The sequence below is a fragment of the Asterias rubens genome, unplaced genomic scaffold, assembly GCF_902459465.1.
Source record: "Asterias rubens unplaced genomic scaffold, eAstRub1.3, whole genome shotgun sequence".
NCBI lineage: Eukaryota > Metazoa > Echinodermata > Asteroidea > Forcipulatida > Asteriidae > Asterias > Asterias rubens.
In genome coordinates this window covers 113624-132850 of record NW_022985711.1, presented here as the reverse complement: position 1 = coordinate 132850, position 19227 = coordinate 113624, and the positions used below count along the sequence as shown (strand labels likewise).

The following is a 19227-nucleotide window of genomic DNA, read 5'->3' as shown; positions in this document are numbered from 1 at the left end:
CCAGCATAGCGCCCTCATTTTTGTGTTGGTGCAATAATTAAATAGTAAATACACAGAAAGACCACTCGCTATTCATGCTATTCTACTCGCTACTCGCTACTTGAATTCGTTCATATTTTCTTCACTGTTTGGCAGAATTTTTGCCATTTCTGTGGGTACAAACTACCAACTCTTCGTGAGGGAATCCCAAACTAGAAGTCATCGCAATGAAGGTAAGCAAACACTGTGTCAGTCACTCACTGCGCTCACTCACTCTCGATCATCGATGGATCATGGACGATGGGGAGGCAGAGTGAGACTGTCAGTGTCATGCAGCATGCAGTCAGATCCATTATCGCGATTCAGAACCGCATGCATTTTGGGAAGGCAGAGGGGTCCAAAAATAGAGTTATAGAACCTTTCTTCTCAGGTAAGAAAACAAATTCAGGGTTTTTGGAGTTAATTAAGCAAGAAAAGGGCGGATTATAAATATTGGTGGCGACGTGCGGATGCTTTTGTGAAATTGTGGATAGTAGACCACTCATCTTATATACCGCCCTCTATTGACAAGTAACAATAATGCAATTCATAAAACCAAGCATTACTTGGATTGAACATGACCCAAAGATTTCTTAAAACAAGTAAAAGTAGTCATTGCCTCTTTCCTTAGAGTCTCAATCTAATGTCATTTAATGAACCCATCGATAACATGCTTGACATTTATTTTTTAGTCGTAAAAGCATTATGATTTAAAATGTGTGTTTTCGTATTCTCTTATCTTAATTAATTTATCATTGACATTACGACACTAATAAGTATAGACGTAGACGGATAGTAAATTTTTTTTTTCATTCACTGTGTCACACAGCATAGAGTAAGGACAGCACACAGTGAATGAAAAACAAAAATCAACAATCTGAAACTGCATGATTCACACACAGTGTGTGGATCAGTTTCAGATTTTGTTATTGTTTTATTGTGTGTCTCACGCACACACCCCCCCCCCCCACCCAGGTCAAAATTCCAGTTGAACCCAGTTAACTGGGGTCAACTGGTTCAACTGGATAGTGACCAAAGTCATCCATTTTCCATATTAACAAACTGGTTTGGACTAGGTTTAACTGTGTTCAACTAGGTTTAAATGATAAACCAGTTGGTGCCTGTCCATTTTCCATATTAAACCAACTGGTTTTAACTGTGTTTAACTAGTTTATCAACTGGTTTTCAACTAGTTCCAGTTAAATCCAGTTTAACTAGGTTCAACTAGAATTTCGACCTGGGCACCCCCAAGACACCTGCTTTTGTTATTGCTGCTGTGATGTGGGGAAGCCTTAATGGTGAATCATACTTTTTTCTTTGTATTTTTTTTAAATTTCCCTTTTCCCCTCCACCAGTGCTGTGTGCAATTTACATATTTCATGGGAAGGGTCTATTGTGCTCGAGGACACATTTGTATTCGTACACATTTGACCTCAGCGATAGCGACCATTTCAAGTAGTATAAATTTCAAGTAAAGCCTACTTTTGATCGTACCGATAAGGCCTCCCGACAGTATACAGGGTTATGATTAACGCAACTAGCTAAAGTAAAGTAAGCATTAAAGTAAACTATTGATAATAACACAATTTGTTTTGAATTATCTAGGAATGGAATGACCAATAAATATTTACAGTCAGTCAGAAGCTAAAGTGAATGACAAGTGCCAGATGAAACTGAAGCAGTTAGAGACACACCTTCAACAGGTGGATGCATTTGAGGAGCCTAAGATTTTATTGGAACAATACCCAACGAGGCCCCATATTGCAGGTATTTATCGCAAGTTCACCTACATATATACAGATGAACTGTACAGATATAAGTTATCACACAAGCGCGAGTGGAAAACAGAAAAATATAGAGCTTTTGCGTCCCACATCCAACGAGGCTGAAGGCCAAGTTGGATATTATGGGACGCAGATGCGCTATATTTTCTGTATTTCCACGAGCGCGCATGTGATGACGTACTTGGCGCATGACATAGAATACACAAGACGCAGGTAGTGATATTAGCCGTGCAATATAGGTTTTTATCACCACTAGGCCTGGGCGAATTATTCGAATATCCGGTTAATGGCGAATAGGTTTTCCTATCCGTAACTGCGAATGCCTTTTTTTTCTTAACCGGATACCCGCATAGGGCGCGAATAGCTATTTATAAACCGGATAGTTCTGTAATTACAACCAAGTAACCGGATATTCTTTAATATCCGAATATCCGCGGTTCCGGGCGACACCTGAAATGAATATTTTGTCGGAATCCTTATGAAACTTCTATTAAGACAGCATAAAACAGCATAAATGAAGTATTTAACTATGCTCACCTCCGTGAAGAGTTAAAAGATTACGAAAGTTTTCCTTCACGTAGAGTCAATCACGATCAAAAGAAACAGCAAATCGCCATCTTTAAATTAGATCCGGTTATTTTTATGAATGAACCGAGTGACACTGTCTAAAACTAATATCAATCCGCCCATCAGATTTCATTCACAAAATTTTAAATAGTGCCCTCTTGCGGCGAAAAAACTATTCGAATATCCGGTTAATTTCGGATAGTTGGCCAGCGGTCATCGAACTTGTGAGACAATGAAAGAAAAAAACACCCTTGTCACACGAAGATGGTTGATTTCTGAGACCTCAAATTCTAAATCTGAGGTCTCGAAATCAAATTCGTGGAAAATTACTTCTTTCTCGAAAACTACGGCACTTCAGTAGGGAGCCGTTTCTCACAAAGTTGTATACCTTCATCCTCTCCCCATTACTTGTTACAAAGTAAGGTTTTATGCAAATAATTATTTTGATCAATTGCCAATAGTGTCCACTGCCTTTAATGATGAGTTTTACAACCTGCAGCATGCATGCTACACACAATGGATGCAAGATATGGAGACCTTCAAGGCAAGTTGGTTGCAGACCTAGGTTGTGGATGTGGTGTACTGAGTATTGGAGCTGCTATGTTGGAGGCAGGGTGGGTACCAGTCCATACAAAATTACATACAGGGAACATCAAAACATTGTTCTTCCTCCCAATGACCATGTAACATACATGTATATAATCCAGGTCTCGAAAGAAACCACAGCACCCCCTGCAACTGCTGTGGTTCCCCCTGCAACTGCTGTGGTTCCCCGTGCTTTTGCTGTGGTGCCCTCTGCAAAGTTCCAATACAAAATTACATTTTCCCTTAGAAGTGCCCCTTTCCAGCAAGAAAATGATGTGTCCCTTCAAGAACAAAGTTTCATACCTGATAGTTTGTTTCAAAAAGCAATTTTGTCTCCCATGGGACGATGCAGCCTGTGTGCACACAAATGACTAAAGCTAAATCAATGACAACCATCAACGGCACTTTTACTCCCAGATGCAGAGAAGCAATATATGTACTTTTTTTACGGCTTAAGGACTACATGTATGCAATGAGCAGCCAGGCCAGGACTAGAGCACACATTCTAGAGCATAGTGACAATTAACAATACAAGTCATGAAACGTTTTGTTCAAGTGATCAAGATCGCTGCCAACACTTTACTTATATGAGTAATTTTGGTTTGACTCATACCATATTTGGGCTATAAAGTCCTTCTCCTGTTTGTGTAAAATAACAGAAACTAGAAACTTTACACTCATTTTGAATACCCTTTTGTGATTCTGTCCTAGGTTCTGCATAGGCTTTGATGTAGATGAGGATGCACTGGATATCTGTGCCCAGAATGTTGAGGACTTTGACCTGAGGTCAAACGTTGACCTGATACAGTGTGACCTGACCTCATCTGACCTGATGGGCAGATGGCGTAACCAGTTTGACACTGTCATCATGAATCCACCATTTGGGACAAAACACAATAAAGGTAAAGTTTTAAAAAACACATTTGTTTAACAGGGAGAAAGTTGTGGGCCTATAGGTCCTTAGCTCAGGGTCAAGGTTTGCCATTTTGATAGTGGGGGTCAACGTATTGCCGCAACCCTCTAGAGGCCATGCATTCCTGTATCATCATCATCATCATCAGTGGGCTGCACAGCAGGCGGACACAAGCTCTCCCCGTTCTATATCTATCCTGTCTTGTACTAGTCTCTGAATCTCCAGGCGGGAGACACAAACATACTATGACACTAATCTTGCGGTGTACTCAGTGTAGTAGGCGCTGACTAGTTGTTCTGTATAGTTGTTGTTAAACGCACAGACATATATATCTGAGCTTGCAGGTTTTTGTAAAATTGTTTCTTTATCCAGTACAGAAGTCTGAAATCATAATCCGACAAAAAAAGCATTTTATCACAGGTTATAAAAATCTTTTTGTTTGTTTTACTCTTTAGGTATAGACATGGTTTTTCTAAGACAGGCCTTGGATCTGGCCAACACTGCTGTGTACTCACTGCATAAAACATCAACAAGACAGGTAACCCTACCTTAAACCATTTTTAAAAAGTTTTTATTATGTACTCGATAAAACAGAAGTTTTTGATTGACTGTTTTAACCCACAAACCCAAATGTAACACGAGTGCACAGATTTTATTTTAATGGGATGCTTTTCTGTTGCATTCTTGTTCTTTGATTTGGGGTTGAACGAAGACAAATTTACTAGAACGGGATTGGAACCGATGACCTCTGGATAAACATGCCACCGGTCGACCAACTGAGCTATCTATCTAGCCCTATGTCAGCTGGCTTCCTCTTTTTTCCATTAGCTTTGTTCAGAGCCAGTCAGAAGCTGCACAACTTCTTAGTAGCCAGGGATCACACCTAATTTTACAATTTAATTTTGTTCTTTATCCTTTTTTGTGTGCAGCATATTGAGAAGAAAGCCAAAGAATGGGGGACTGAGATGGAAGTAGTTGCTGGTAAGTTTGTTGAGGCTTCTTCTTCTTATCGTGTCCACACACTAGATATTGTGCTTCAGCCAGAACTGATCACAGCTCCTTGCAATATCATTGTTCTCTGCAAGGTCTTCAGTTCTGCATTCTTGCTTTAGTAGGGGGCATCTCAGCAGGTGATCCATAGTTTGTGGCTCCGTCCCACATATGCAGGTCTTGTCTTCAGAGTCCAGATATCCCCACTTCTTGAGGCTGAGCCGTCTAGAGCACCAATGTCACCAGACTTGGTGTTGTTGGCAAATCAGCAGAAGGTGGCCGATTCAAGCTCAACCTAAATGTTTTCTTGTAGCAACACCATAAATGATTTTAAAGATAGGGACTCTTGCTAGTTTTTAGGCATGGCAGAACTTTGGGGCAGAATTTTTGATGCGCCAAACACTTCCTTGGAGATGGAGATAAAACACTTTAAAAAATGGGGTACATAGGAGGCACATTATAATACAATGTTTCAATGTGATTTTGGGGTTGAGCAAATAACTGTAAAGGGTGGAATTCGAACCAACGACCTCCAGATTAATGTGCTTGCACTCTACTAACTCGACTATCTAGCCCTATTTTGGCAGTGTCCCTATTTTGTAAATTTCTCACCACTTATTATTTGTTAAGCACATTGTTTAAAACAGCTTGGTAGAAAGTGTGGTGATACTGTGTTGACAGAGGGAGAACATTTGCCCCTTTACCTCCGGTAGATTTCGGATTTTGCTTACACACTAATCAAAACCTTTTCCTCCCTTTTTCTTCAGAACTGCGTTTTGATTTGCCTGCGACATACAAGTTTCACAAGCAGAAATCGGTATGTCAGTTGGTGCAATTCCTTTGCGTTACAGACTTTCCACAGAGCGCAATTAAACATCTTTGTCTCTTAAGAATGATATTCAAATGTTGAGTTTGATCAGTCTCACAAATATCTTTTAATCCTTCTTAGGGCTTTAGTGTCACCCATTAAACAGAGGAGATAAATCTGTTCTTAGTGTTTGTTCAAACGGCATCTTTTCTTAATGTTTTGTTCAAATGGAACAGCAAACTAATATTCTTTATCCCGATGCAAATTTAACATCTCTTATATCGTTGCGGTACTCGCTGCCAAAACATAGGATTCGAACTGTCTCTAGCTACCGGGCAACCTCGGTAGTCTAGTTGGTAAGACACTGCTCTAGAATCGCAAGGGTCGTGGGTTCGAATCCCACCCGAGTTACATGCCTGTGATATTTTTTTCACAGGACTCGGGAAAGTTCTGAGTATACAGTGCTAACACACATCGGTGTATGGGTAAAAACCAAAATTAATATTCTTTATCCCGATGCAAATTTAAGATATATTATTAAATCCTTATTCTAATTTTGATCCTAGTCTTGTTTCATTTTGATTCTGGTCTTGTAAAATTCCATTCCAGCAAAGATTCTGATCTACAAGTCCAACTGTCTTGTGGAGTTTCCCTCCAAGTTCAAGACCTAATGATGTTAAAGTACCGTAGAGAATTACCATGAACTTGGTGGGTTGATACAATGATTTGTTTTTCTTTGTCATGTAGGTTGACATTGAGGTAGACTTTCTTAGATTTTCATGGCCGAAAACATTGCCTACATCTCCAACTCAGTGCAGTATGATCAAAGAGAAGGGTCTGCCAGGTGATGTCATAGGGTCAAGGTGGTGAGGGTGAAGGTGGTGAGATGAGGATTCTTCGAGACAATCTGATCCACAGAGTTGGCATCGAAGTAGACCTTCTCAGATTTTCATGGCGGACAACCCTGCCTTTCACTGCCAATTCATTGACAGGCCAGTATGATGAAAGAGGAGGGTTGGCCAGGTGATACTTAGGGTCAAAGTGGTGAGGATCGAGATGGTGAGATTCTTCAAGAGGGACATATCCACAGAGTTGGAAACAGATCTCACAAGTTGCTGGACACTGCAAAACCATATCGGGACAAATGCACGATGGTGAACCACTGTAGGGTTGACCAGGTGATAGCATGGAGTCGAGATGGTGAGGGTCCGCTCAGGGCCAAGGTGGTGAGATAAAGATTCTTCAAGAGAGATGGATTCACAGAACTGGCAACAGATCTCACAAGTTGCTGGAGGATGGTGCTCTGCTGGCCAGACATGTTTTCAGATATCTGTGTCCCTGCTTGTTGCCATTGAAGTAGACATTCCCACCACTGCCACCACGCCACTACAGGAGTAGTAGTTGGATGTCTAAACATACACGATCAAAATAGAACTCGTTTTCATGAGAAACTACTGCTTTTAATACTGCCAACAGGTCAGGAATAAACGGTAACTAATACAGAGAAGTCATAACATGAAGTGAACTAAGAGCGACCTCAAGATGGCGCTAGACTGAACTGGCGCTTAGACTTTCATTGTTGGAAACATTGAATGGATCCCTTCAGTGCAGTTCCTGATCATAAAGGTCATAGAAAAAAAACAAATATTTTCATTTCTTGGATTCTGTTATGTGAAGCCAAGGACTCTCAATTAAAGCGAACTAGAAACCAATGAAGGAAGACAAGGATGGAAAGTTTGAGTTTTGGGTTCAAGAGGTGGAAGGCGTTCTTAAATTGAAGCACCACTTCTCGAGGGTTACTAAAAACTGCAACCTACATGTAACCTAGTCCATACTTGTTAATATTGCTCTATGATATTTCTTCCCCTTCAGATGTGAATAATAAATTCTAAAATGTGTTAAGTTATTTTGGATTTTGTGTGAAAACTTCTTTTGCGTTTTGGTTGTTATCGCTACCGTTAACTCATCAGAAAGACTTATTTATGACAAACCTCGGCTCTGCTAACAAAGACACACTTGTTATCCCTTATGTTGCCACCAAAGCATAATGGTCAACGGAGTTTTCAGTTTGCTGCACCCCACTTATGGAACAATCTCCCTCTACACATCAAACAAGCCACCACGATCTCAAGTTTCAAGTCTCTTCTCAAAACATATCTATTCAAATCTTCTTATACTTAATTATTCTTTTGTTTTCCTCTGAGCACTAAAGAGACTTTCTTTTGAAGGTGTTAGGCGCTATAGAAATGCGGTTGTTATTATAAATTTTTAGAATCTCGGGTACTCATAACTCTCTGAGGGCAAGTTAGTAATGTACATTACTAGCCCAGTAGGCTACTTTTAAAAATAACATTGACCACATGGCCTAAGGTTACTTCTAGAAACTATAAGGCTCCCCTGTGAGGAGCCTTAAAGTTTCTAGAAGTAGCCTAAGGTAACCTCAATCGATCTCTTCAATTCTCAACACCAAATTGTTTGTTTAATTACTCCAAATATTATTAACCATAACAAAATGTAATTGGTGTAAGAGCAGTAGAGGCTGTTTGTATTATGAAACATTGTTAGTAGCGCTCTCTTTGAAGTTAGTTATGTAGTTAAGAAAAATAGGAAAAGTTATCGCCATAAAACTAAATCTGAGAAAGGCTCAGCCATTTAAGCCTCTTTTTTCAGGCATCAAAATCAACTCTGTGATGCAGTGAGGGTGTTTTCCAGATATGTAATTGCATCTTAGGCCAACATAATCATGGAGATTCTGTACAAAATTACAAATGAGAACAAGCCGCCTTATTATAAAACAAAATTGAATGTTCAATAACAGAAATTAAATTAAATTTACTCTGTCTTTACTCTAGTTGTTACAAATTGAATTTGCTGTATTATTATTTTTTTTTTTTTTTTTTTTATAGAATGCAGCAGCTAAATGGTGTTGAGCGCAAACCATGCAGGAGAATATTACAAATTATTTCCGAAAGTTTTTGTTCTCTGCGCTAAACAGTCGTAAACTATTAAAACAGCCGTTTGTCGGTCATACGTACGTACAGCCTTGTGTCCAAAATTTTGATCGATCTCTCGATACCTACGCATACTATTTTTATAACAACGCTGGGGGCAAGCTTGTTCTAAATGAGTTTGTGCAAAATTCACGGAACAGTGTGCATGTGCTGAGCAGTGGAAGCGAGACATCAAATAATTGCATAAAATGTAAAGAAAGTATGCATTCGAGTACATTATTAAAATAGTAAGTAACCTTTTACTAGATACTAACTGTGTCAGCTCAAAAATAGATGTAAATGTGTTCCTTAGCCAGATTCTGGCCTTTTTGAACCATGAACTGAGTTAGTTTTCGTTGATAGATGGAGACCACTCATCTTATATACCGCCCTCTCTTGACGAGTTAGGCTTATTATTTATAGCTCAGGCCAATGCTTCTATTAGTATTATTTCAACTTCCATGGACTGAACGTGACCCATCAAAGCAAAGAGTTCTTAATTAAGTCAAGTAGTCATTGCTCTTTCTTTTGAGTCTCAATCTAATGAACCCATAACAATTTATTGTCTTTTTGTTTGTGAACTAACTTTATTCTAAACTAAAAATTAAATCGATCAGAGAGCGTGCTTTTCATTGACCTACCTCCATGGGCATTGTCAGACAACTTGGGTAACTTTCCGTATGGCGCCACCACTTTTTCACTCATTTTTACAAAAAGGGATATATCAATGAGGTAAATTAGATACTATATTATTTCATATCGAATGAAAAAGTGGTGGCGCCATGCGGAAACTTTTCCGACAACTTGACTGTCCGGACAACTTGAACTGAATGAAAGTTGAGACAGCTCGATCGTTCAGACAACTTAATTGTTTAGACAACTTGATGGTTTATACAACCAACAAATAACGCATTTGCAAAGCAATGCAACACGTACAAAATATGAACCTGGGAATTCACTCCGGGATCTGGGAAGTTTTTTTCCTTTTTCTTAAAAAATATCTTCTCAATGAGTGGTGTTTCGTGTGTTCATTAGACATTGAGGATTAGATTTGTGCCCTTAGAATTTGTGTCATGATTTTTGAAAGTGGTAAAAATGGGGCAAATCTTGTGACTAGCTGTCGAAATTATACATGTTTGACCAGATTATCAATTGCCGCTCGGTGCTCGAGAGAGTCTCATAACCCTCAGACCTGGCGGCCATCGAGAGGAGGGTTACGTTATCGCAACTATTCCCAGCCCTGTGCTGATCCATCTGTCGACTTGTCTTGGTCCTAAGTCGAGTTGACGGAACGTTCAAGCTGACTCAACTATCGAGTTGTCCGACGGACGAGTTGTCTGAACTCCGACGATTTTCAAAGTCTAATTACTGTCAACAGTTAGCTGCTGTGCAGTAAGTTTTAAAGTTATATTGTAATTGTTGGAGTATTTACGTAATAAAAGAATTTTCATCCAGTAACAATGGTCTTTAAAGGCAGTGGACACTATTGGTAATTATTACTCAAAATAATTGTTAGCATAAAACCTTTCTTGGTAACAAGTAATGGGGATAATGATAGTATAAAACATTGTGAGAAACGGCTCCCTCTGAAGTGATGAAGTTTACATGAAAGAAGTAATTTTCCACTAATTTGTTTCTGAGACCTCAAGTTTAGAATTTGAGGTCTCAAAATCAAAGCCTCTGAAATCACACAACTTCGTGTGACAAGGGTGTTTTTTCTTTCATTATATTAGCTCGCAACTTTGATGACCAATTGAGCTCAAATTTTCACAGGTTTGTTAGGTTATAAAAATGCATGTTGAGATGCAGCAAGTGAGAAGACTTGTCTTTGACAATTACTAATAATGTCCAGTGTCTTTAATATTACATTTTGAAAATTTAACTTGTTTAAATTGATTGCAGTGGATCATTATGAGAAGGGAGAAATTGTTGAGGTGCACGGCGAAGATGACAAAGAAAAAACTTTTTCCAATCTCGGTCTGGACCTGAGCAATATCACGACGATGAAAGTCAAACATGGAAGTAAAGTACGCAACCTTCTTGGTTTCGCCTTCAAAGTCATCAAGGTACACTGTGACTAATATATGAAACATTTTTGCATAAGTTTCTTTTGATATTATTATTATTACTTGTAACTAAAAAGGCTGGCGACCAGTTCAAGGTGTTGCAGGCCTGTATGCTTCGTTTTTGAAAGGGCAAGGGCACCAAGGAATTTTCTCCTCCGTGGTAAAGGGCATCCTATGACTATGAGGAAGTTGTAAATTTCTACTGGAGCATTTCACGCACAGCTCCAAGGCAATGGCCAGGGGGCATGGAGGCAGTCGCCTTCGTTGCCTCCATGAAGTATCTATTAGCCCCGAGGTGAGGGCTTCACCTTGATCACCTTGATTTGGGTTATCATTCCCAGATCAACTGACACCAGGGGCATGTTGCCACCTTCTCTTGTGGCTGAAACAGAGTTATTCAATCTTGACTGTTCCTTTATCAATGGTCCATTTTTGTAGAAGAAAGACGCTTATGGGTCTCGCAAGAGGACAATAATTTTACAAGTTATGTTCTTTATAAATCGTTATAAAAACTTAGCATTTTCAGACTGCCCTTATCCAACCTTGACCGTTCCTTTATCAAAAGTCTCTTTTCGTCGGAGAAAGTCTTGGACAAACAGTCCTCAAAGGCAGTGGACACTATTGGTAGTTACTCAAAATAATTATAGCATAAAACCTTACTCGGTCATGAGTAATGGGGAGAGGTTGATAGTATAAAACATTGTGAGAAACGGCTCCCTCTGAAGTGATGTAGTTTTCGAGAAAGAAGTAATTTTCCACGAATTTGATTACGAGACTTAAGATTTAGAATTTGAGGTCTCGAAATCAACCATCCGAATGCACACAGCTTCTTGTGACAAGGGTGTTTTTTTCTTTCATATTAGCTCGCAACTTCCACGACCAATTGAGCTGAAGTTTCACAGGTTTGTTATTTTATGCATATGTTGCGATACACCAAGTGAGGAGACTGGTCTTTGACAATTACCAATAGTGTCCACTGTCTTCAACCCTAGGCAGTGACAGAGGAAAAACAAAGCTGCATGCCTCAAAATAACCCACGGCACCCACAGCAATTGCTGTGGTGCTCTGTGCTTTAGCTGTTTTGCCCTCTGCAAGGTTCCAACACAAGCTTTCCTCATAGAAGTCACTGTGGTCAAGTGGTTAGACTGCAGGCCTTGCAATCACAAGGTAGTGGGTTCGAATACCCCAAATTTCACTGTGATCCAGTGGTAAGACTGCAGGACTAGCAATCACAAGGTTGTAGGTTCGAATCCTACCAAGCTAACCGCTGATTTCACAATGACTAGAATAAATATTGTCGTCGAGTCACCGAATCACAATTTCTTGATATTGTGCAATTCATAATCATAGATGTAAACCAATGTTTGTATGTGAGAAATTGGTTGTTGCCAGCGTGGTGTTTATGTCCCCTCTTTGGACAAACAAACAAACAAACAAAGGGCCCCTTGAAGTGCCCCTTGAAGTTCCCCTTTTAAAGCGAAGTTCCAGGCCTGAAACTGTGTTCTTATTTTCTTTTCAGAACGAAAACACCAAATACATCATCTTCACAGGCTCAGGCCCAGCCATCAGTAAGACAATAACATGCGTTGAGATCGTCAAACGAAAGATGAAGACTCTGCATCAGATCACAAGGATATTCTACAACAGGTAATCCTTATCAGTTTAAATGTACTCTACTAGGCCTGGACGACTAGTGGAATTTACTACACACTAGTCGCCCCTCAAATAGTCACGAGTTTGACACTAGTTGGCACCCATTCTACCTCTGGGGTGAAGAGAAGCAACTACTGCAAAGCATGTTGCTCAAGGACACAAGTGCTATGACCAGGATTTGAACCCACAATTTGACGACTTGACCCTCAGAACTTGAATTCCATCCTCCAAACCACTTGGCCATGGGCCATGACACCCTACATACACAACTGATCGTTTAGTTAATCGTTTATCTTAAAAAACCCTATGCGTGGCCCAGTCTCATCCAGCTGCTAAAAATCAACAACGTTCAAGGATAACCAAATTACTAATTTACCCAGACCTGTATGCTTCATGTTTTAAAGCGCAAATGCACCAAGGCATTTTCTCGTTGACAAAGGGCAGGGCACCCTATGACGACATTGTACATTTCTACTGGAACATTTTAAGGGCACCACGACAATGACAGGGGGCATGGAGGCAATCCCCTTTGTTGCTTCAGGCCTATACAGTACCATCTTTGACTGGTTTCTCATCCCACTATAAAGTTTGTTTGTTTGTTTGTTTTTATTATTGCAGAGTAGACGAGTATTGGAACCCAAAGGAAGAAGGTCTTGATAGGTAAGAAAAGAAACTTTTCCAAAACTGCCTGTGTGCGTGAAACTGGCCCTTTTTGAAACCACAATTTCGGCTTTGTATTCAGCTTCAGGCTCCGTTCTCTGGTCTGAAGCCCTGAACACGTGCACAAAGCACGCGCAATATTGTCAAAACAATCGCGGGGCCAGGCTAGCCTGAGCCGAGGCTGAAGCAGAAGCCGTGGTTTCGAAAAGGGCCTATAATATGTACACATGTATAATTGAACAGCACAGTCAGGAAAAGAAATGGTGTGCTTTCATACGCCTGAGGAAAGCTACAGGTCTGGGGCCAATTTTACAAAACAATAAAATTCATCGCAAGACAAATTGTCAGTATTACCATAGTGATCTGTAATGTGACATCACACATTACTTAGCAACTACGATTGATATGCAGTTAGGATCAATCTTAGCTCTTTGTAAAATCGGCCACTGGTCTCTCAGATTAAAATATTTTAGTGAGAGTTTACCTTTTTCTAAAAAACCATGTTGCTTCAGAGGGAGCCGTTTTTCTCAACTCGCAATAGCTTTCCTTTCCTGTCATTCTCTGAGCGCTTTGTAACCTTAGGAAAAGGCGCTATATTAATTGGTATTTCCTCATTCACATTACCAAGTAAGGTAATATCTTTGTGAGTATTTACCAAATGTCCAGTTCCTTTAAAGCTCTTTCAGATCTAATGCAAACGACTTTAATGGTGATTATAACAAGTATCAATTGATTGTCCTTTCACAAATTACAACTATGCAAAAATTCATTTCCTGCTAGAACATCGTAGGAGACTCATGACTGACAGAGAAATACATGTAAAGGGAAACCCCCCAACCACAGTTGTGTATTAATTCCTGTTGTGTTTTTAGTTTTGTTTCATGTTTTGTTTTGTTGCTTTAGTTAGGTTTTTTTTTGTGGGGGGGGGGGACTATAAAAGTGAAACAAGAAGTGAGTGTAGAGAATTGAAACAAAGATTTTGCAGTTCAAAGATAGCGTGGGAAGGTTGAATTGAAATGCATTTTTTAATAAAATGCTCGTTTGAAGTAGATTTGACATTTAATAGATGGAATTTTAAACTTTGGATAAAGAATATTAATTTTGGTTTTTACCCATATACACCGATGTATGTTAGCACTGTATACTCAAGTACTTACCAGAGCTCTGTGATTAAAGTCACAGTCGTATTACTCAGTAGAGATTTGAACCACAGACCTTTGCAATTCATGAGCAAGTTTCATACCACCTAGACCACCGAGATTGCCCAGTAGCTAGAGGCAGTACGAATCCTGTTTTTAGCAGTGGTTACTGCAATGATTTAATGGATGGAACATTGCATACGGGATAAAGAATATTACTTTTGATTTGACCCATAGGCCTATACACCAATGTATGTTAGCACTGTATACTCGGGTCACAGGTACCCTCAACCCTGTGAACAAAAATCACAGGCATATTACTAGGGTGGGTTTCAAACCCACGACCTTTGCAATTCTAGAGCATTGTCATACCAACTTCACCACTGAGAGAACTTGTAACTATTCCGTATCCCCCATACTTTTGTTTGGGCACTAGCCTGGTGACCAGTCTTTTTTCTTTGTCTTTTTCTTCCACTCTGTGCTTTTTAACATGTGTTTTGCGCCTGTGATCATTTTGTATGTAAGGGGCACAATACAAATTTTTAAAATTTAAATATTATTATTATTATTCTTATTTTCATAATAAGTTGTTTTCTATATGATTGTAGGCTGAAAGTCAGCAGAGACATACCAACAATCTCCATACTGCTGTCCAAAGAGTCACTGCCGAGCCAAGAATGTGGGTACGTTATTAGGAATTGTGATTTCTATTACATTCATAAATACCTCAGACAGTTTCGCTATTCCTATTGGTGGAGAGTGCATCATGTGGGTGTGTATAAACCTTTGTTTATGACCAGTAAAAAGTGTTGAAACATGGGCGGGACACGCGAGTCTGCACCTGTGCTTATAAGACAGTTTCTTCTTTCCAATTGGTCGAGAGCAACGGCCGAGACAGTTGTGCCACATCACCCGATAAGCGCGACGCGCACAGCATTCCCTTATAAGGAGTTGTTAACCCGAGGGCCTTGACTGGGCCTTACCATTTCATAGCTGGAGGGGTGTTGTGTTGAAAGAAATCATTGAAAATTTATAATTGTTGCATTTATTTTACTTTTTGACCATAACTGTTGATGTTTTTTGACCGAACAGGTATGAATGGGAATCAAAGTGTGTTGAATCGGTTTTCAACTAGTGGTTTAAACCCGCCGAGGCCTGGTTCTTGATCATTTACCTTGACTGCGTCTCAAGAACCAGGCCTCGTTGGGATTAAACCACCAGTTGAAAACCGATTCACCACACATTGATTCCCTTATTTAAAGACACTGGACACCTTTGTCAAAGACCAGTCTTCTCACTTGGTGTAAATCACCATATGCACAAAGTAACAAACCTGTGTAAAAAGCGTGCTATAAAAAACGGCTATTATTATCATTATTATTATCAGTCATGAGATTGTTCAGACTTTCGGCTGATTTCAGACTTATTATGTTGGCCTGGTCAAGAAAATCAGACGCTATTTTTTTCCACAAATAAAGAAAGCCTGCTCATTGGTCTGCTTCTCTGGTGTTTTGGATACTGTTTCCAAAAGCTCCTTGGAATCTATAACCCCAGGGGCTACCAAACGGTAGAAATGGAATCATTTCTACATACCTTTGAATTTGTATCCAAGTTTCAGATTTTTTTGTTAGTAATGACTCTCACCCCTGTATTATCCTTACCAATCCTGTATAACACTTTTGTATTGTTCAAATAACAGGTACCAAGCTCCTGGCTCTTACGACCATCTTTGGGCAGACGGCTCCGAAGACAAGAACAAGAAAAAGAACCAATCCAGAAAAAGAAAACAGGATAAAAACTCAAATCGTGCGGATGTGAACCCTGGACAATCACAAACGACCGATCAGAATAAACCAATAATGAGAAAACCATCGGGTAAAAAGAACAGGACAAAAAACAAAGTGGGTGCCGCAGCAGTGGAATGAAGAGATAAAATTGCGGACAGCTGAGAACTGGGATAGAAGATGGTCGGTTTGTGTTGCTTTTCAAAATGGACCTCTCCCTTGTTGTGTTACATTTCTACAAACTATGGCTATTTTTGTTTTGGATTTGCATTGTGTGGCTTTCCAAAGTTTTCCGACCTCTGTTGGCAAAAACTTGGGCTGTGACGTTGCAATAGAATGGTCTATTCAACCAGATCGAGAATGGAAGAGTACATAGTCTGGCTCCTTTTATCTTGTACAAATGTTGTACGTCCAGTACTGTTGTGGACCATGGGGAATAATTTTATGACCATTGTAATGAGTGCAGATGAGGATAGTGTGCTACAGTCCTTACAGTCGCTGTCGCCAGTCAACCAGGAGCCCATGCAACCGTCCACTGCCCACACTTGGCCATTTCTCAACATCGCGTTGTGGGCCGTGAATTTTTTAGTTTTGAACATAATGTTAAATTGGCATCGGGGAAAGAGAGTATTCATTTTGGTTTACCCTCACACCGATGTGTGTTCGCACCGGTTACTCAGTGAGTACATTGTATTACTCGGGTGGGATTTGAAACCACAACTTTTGCAATTCAAATGCAGATGTCTAACCAACTACATGTAGACCATCGTGATTGCTTGGTAGCTAGAGTCAGTTTGAATCCAGTATTTCAGCATTGGTTAACGCAATATTTAAAAGAAAAAATTAAATTGGCATCGGGGATAAAGAATATTAATTTTGTTTTTACCCTTACACCAAAGTGTGTGTCAGCACCGTGTGCTCGGTACTTTCACAAACTCTCTTTTTTTTTCAGGGTAAAACCGAAATTAATATGCAGTTAGTTTTGTTCCACCCTCACTAACGTCAAAACCACTGTATTACATTAAAACTGCCGTTCCCCAAAATGTTCAAAATACTCTTAAGACTTGCATTGACTATTGGGAAAATGCAATTTAGCTTCAAATTATTAGCTTTATGAACATTTAGATTGACAAAGTCGGCTGAGAATCTGGTAATGTTCAACGCTCTAGGATGTTATTATTTGGTACACCAATGTGTGTAAAGCATACTCCGTACTTTCCTGAGTTCTGTAAACAAAATCACAGGCAAATTACTTGGGTGGGATTCGATCCCGCGATCTTTGCCAATCAAGAGCAGAATAATATGCCTGGGATTTTCATAATAATAATAATAATAATAATAATAACAAATTCTTATATAGCGCATTTCACAATAAACCGTATCAATGCGCTTTACATTAGTCCCCTGGTCATTGGGCCAATAAACATCCCTTTAATCTTTCTCAGCTCCCATTAGGGAGTATACAGCCCCGAGCTGCCGTGGCGCTCCGAAAGCTTGTCATTCACAATATCAACCTCTACCCTCGCAGGTACCCATTTATACCCCTGGGTGAAGAGAAGCAATTATAGTAAAGTATCTTGCTCAAGGACACAAGTGTCACGACCGGGATTCGAACCCACATTTCGGTGAATTAGCACCAGAACTTGAATTCGATGCTCTTAACCACTCGGCCGTGACACTCTACACAGGACTTGGGGGAAAGTACTGAGTATACTGTGCTTACACAAATTGGGGCAAGTAAAACCAAATTACTTTATCCCAATTCAAAGTTCTTATCTATAATGAGTTCCATGATGAATTATTTCAATTACAAGTTCAAGTCATGCTTTTTGAGGCTAAACATAGTTTCATTTTTCAAAAGGCATTTCCCCCTCACAAGCATTTTCAATTAGTTAATTATTGTTCATACATAATAATTGATTTCAACAATAATTATGACTTTATCTTATTTTATAAGTTATAAAAAGTAAAGTACCAGTTTGAGTGTCTTCGAGACTTTATAAAATAAACAACTTTATCTTATAATAAAATCAGAGTATGCAAGTTTTCCAATCTATGTTTGTTTAAACTAATATCTTTGTTTAGCCCTCCCTATATTTTTTACCCAAATCTCCGAAAAACACTGGACACTATTGGTAATATTGTCATAGACCAGTCTTCTTGGTGATTCTCAACATAATAGTGCATAAAATAACAAACATGTAAAAGTTTGAGCTCATTGGTCGTCAAAGTTCTGAGTAAACAATGAAAGAAAAAACACCCTTGTCACACGAAGTTGTGTGCTTTTAGATGGTTGATTTCGAGACCTCGCATTCTAAATCTGAGGTCTCAAAATCAAATTCGTGGAAAATTACTTCTTTCTCAAAACCTATGTCACTTCAGAGGGAGCTGTTTCTCATAATGTTTTTATACTATCACCCTCTCCCCATTACTCGTCACCAAGTAAGGTATTATGCTAATATTTTTTTGGAGTAATTACCAATAGTGTCCACTGCCTTTAAACATGATTTTTAACCAACTTGACTGGTGAGCTTAAAAAGGTGTGCTATGGAGATTTCTAACTGACGTCTTGAATGAGCCAAGACTAGACACACTTGCCTTTGATATCCGTTTGATTGCATGGGATCATAATTGGATCACACATCACATGAGTGCTTCAGGGTCAGGAAGTATGATCATTATGTTGATATTGTTTAAGCACAGGGTTTAATCTTCTTTCAGTTTCAATTTCTTTAAAAAAATTAACCTAAACAAATTATTGGTAAAAGTTTGACCAAAAAAAGTGCATTCCAGCCTTGAAGGCAGTGGACACTATTGGTAATTACTCAAAATAATATATTAGCATAAAACCTTTCTTGGTGACGAGTAATGGGGAGAGGTTGACGGTATAAAACATTGTTAGAAACGGCTCCCTCTGAAGTGACGTAGTTTTCGAGAAAGAAGTAATTTTCCACGAATTTGATTTCGAGACCTCAAGTTTAGAACTTGAGGTCTCGATATCAACCATCTAAACGCACACAACTTTGTGTGACAAGGGTGTTTTTTTCTTTCATTATTATCTTGCAAAATTGATGACCGATTGAGCTCAAATTTTTACAGGTTTGTTATTTTATGCATATGTTGAGATATACCAACTGTGAAGTCTTTGACATTTACCAATAGTGTCCACTGCCTTTAAAGAGCTGATAGAAAGTCCTGCTTTGGAAAGTCAAGATAAAAGAGTGCCCCTTGGAAGCCACACTATACAACAACTTCACATAAAGCTGTCGA

General features: G+C 39.3%; 2 protein-coding genes across 2 annotated transcripts; both read left to right on the top strand.

The window, feature by feature from the left end:
- The first annotated feature begins 81 nt into the window (after positions 1 to 81).
- LOC117305992 (methyltransferase-like protein 5) lies at positions 82 to 7571 on the top strand. Its single transcript, XM_033790846.1, has 8 exons — positions 82 to 212; positions 1624 to 1785; positions 2869 to 2983; positions 3666 to 3856; positions 4323 to 4405; positions 4797 to 4848; positions 5625 to 5674; positions 6413 to 7571. The coding sequence occupies exons 2-8, from the start codon at positions 1686 to 1688 to the stop codon at positions 6533 to 6535; spliced, it is 714 nt and encodes a 237-aa protein (XP_033646737.1). The 5' UTR covers positions 82 to 212; positions 1624 to 1685; the 3' UTR covers positions 6536 to 7571.
- LOC117306001 lies at positions 6817 to 17340 on the top strand. The gene is made up of 7 exons (XM_033790852.1): positions 6817 to 6891; positions 8680 to 8866; positions 10558 to 10721; positions 12241 to 12368; positions 12993 to 13034; positions 14782 to 14856; positions 15873 to 17340. The coding sequence occupies exons 1-7, from the start codon at positions 6817 to 6819 to the stop codon at positions 16096 to 16098; spliced, it is 897 nt and encodes a 298-aa protein (XP_033646743.1). The 3' UTR covers positions 16099 to 17340.
- Positions 17341 to 19227: the final 1887 nt, after the last annotated feature.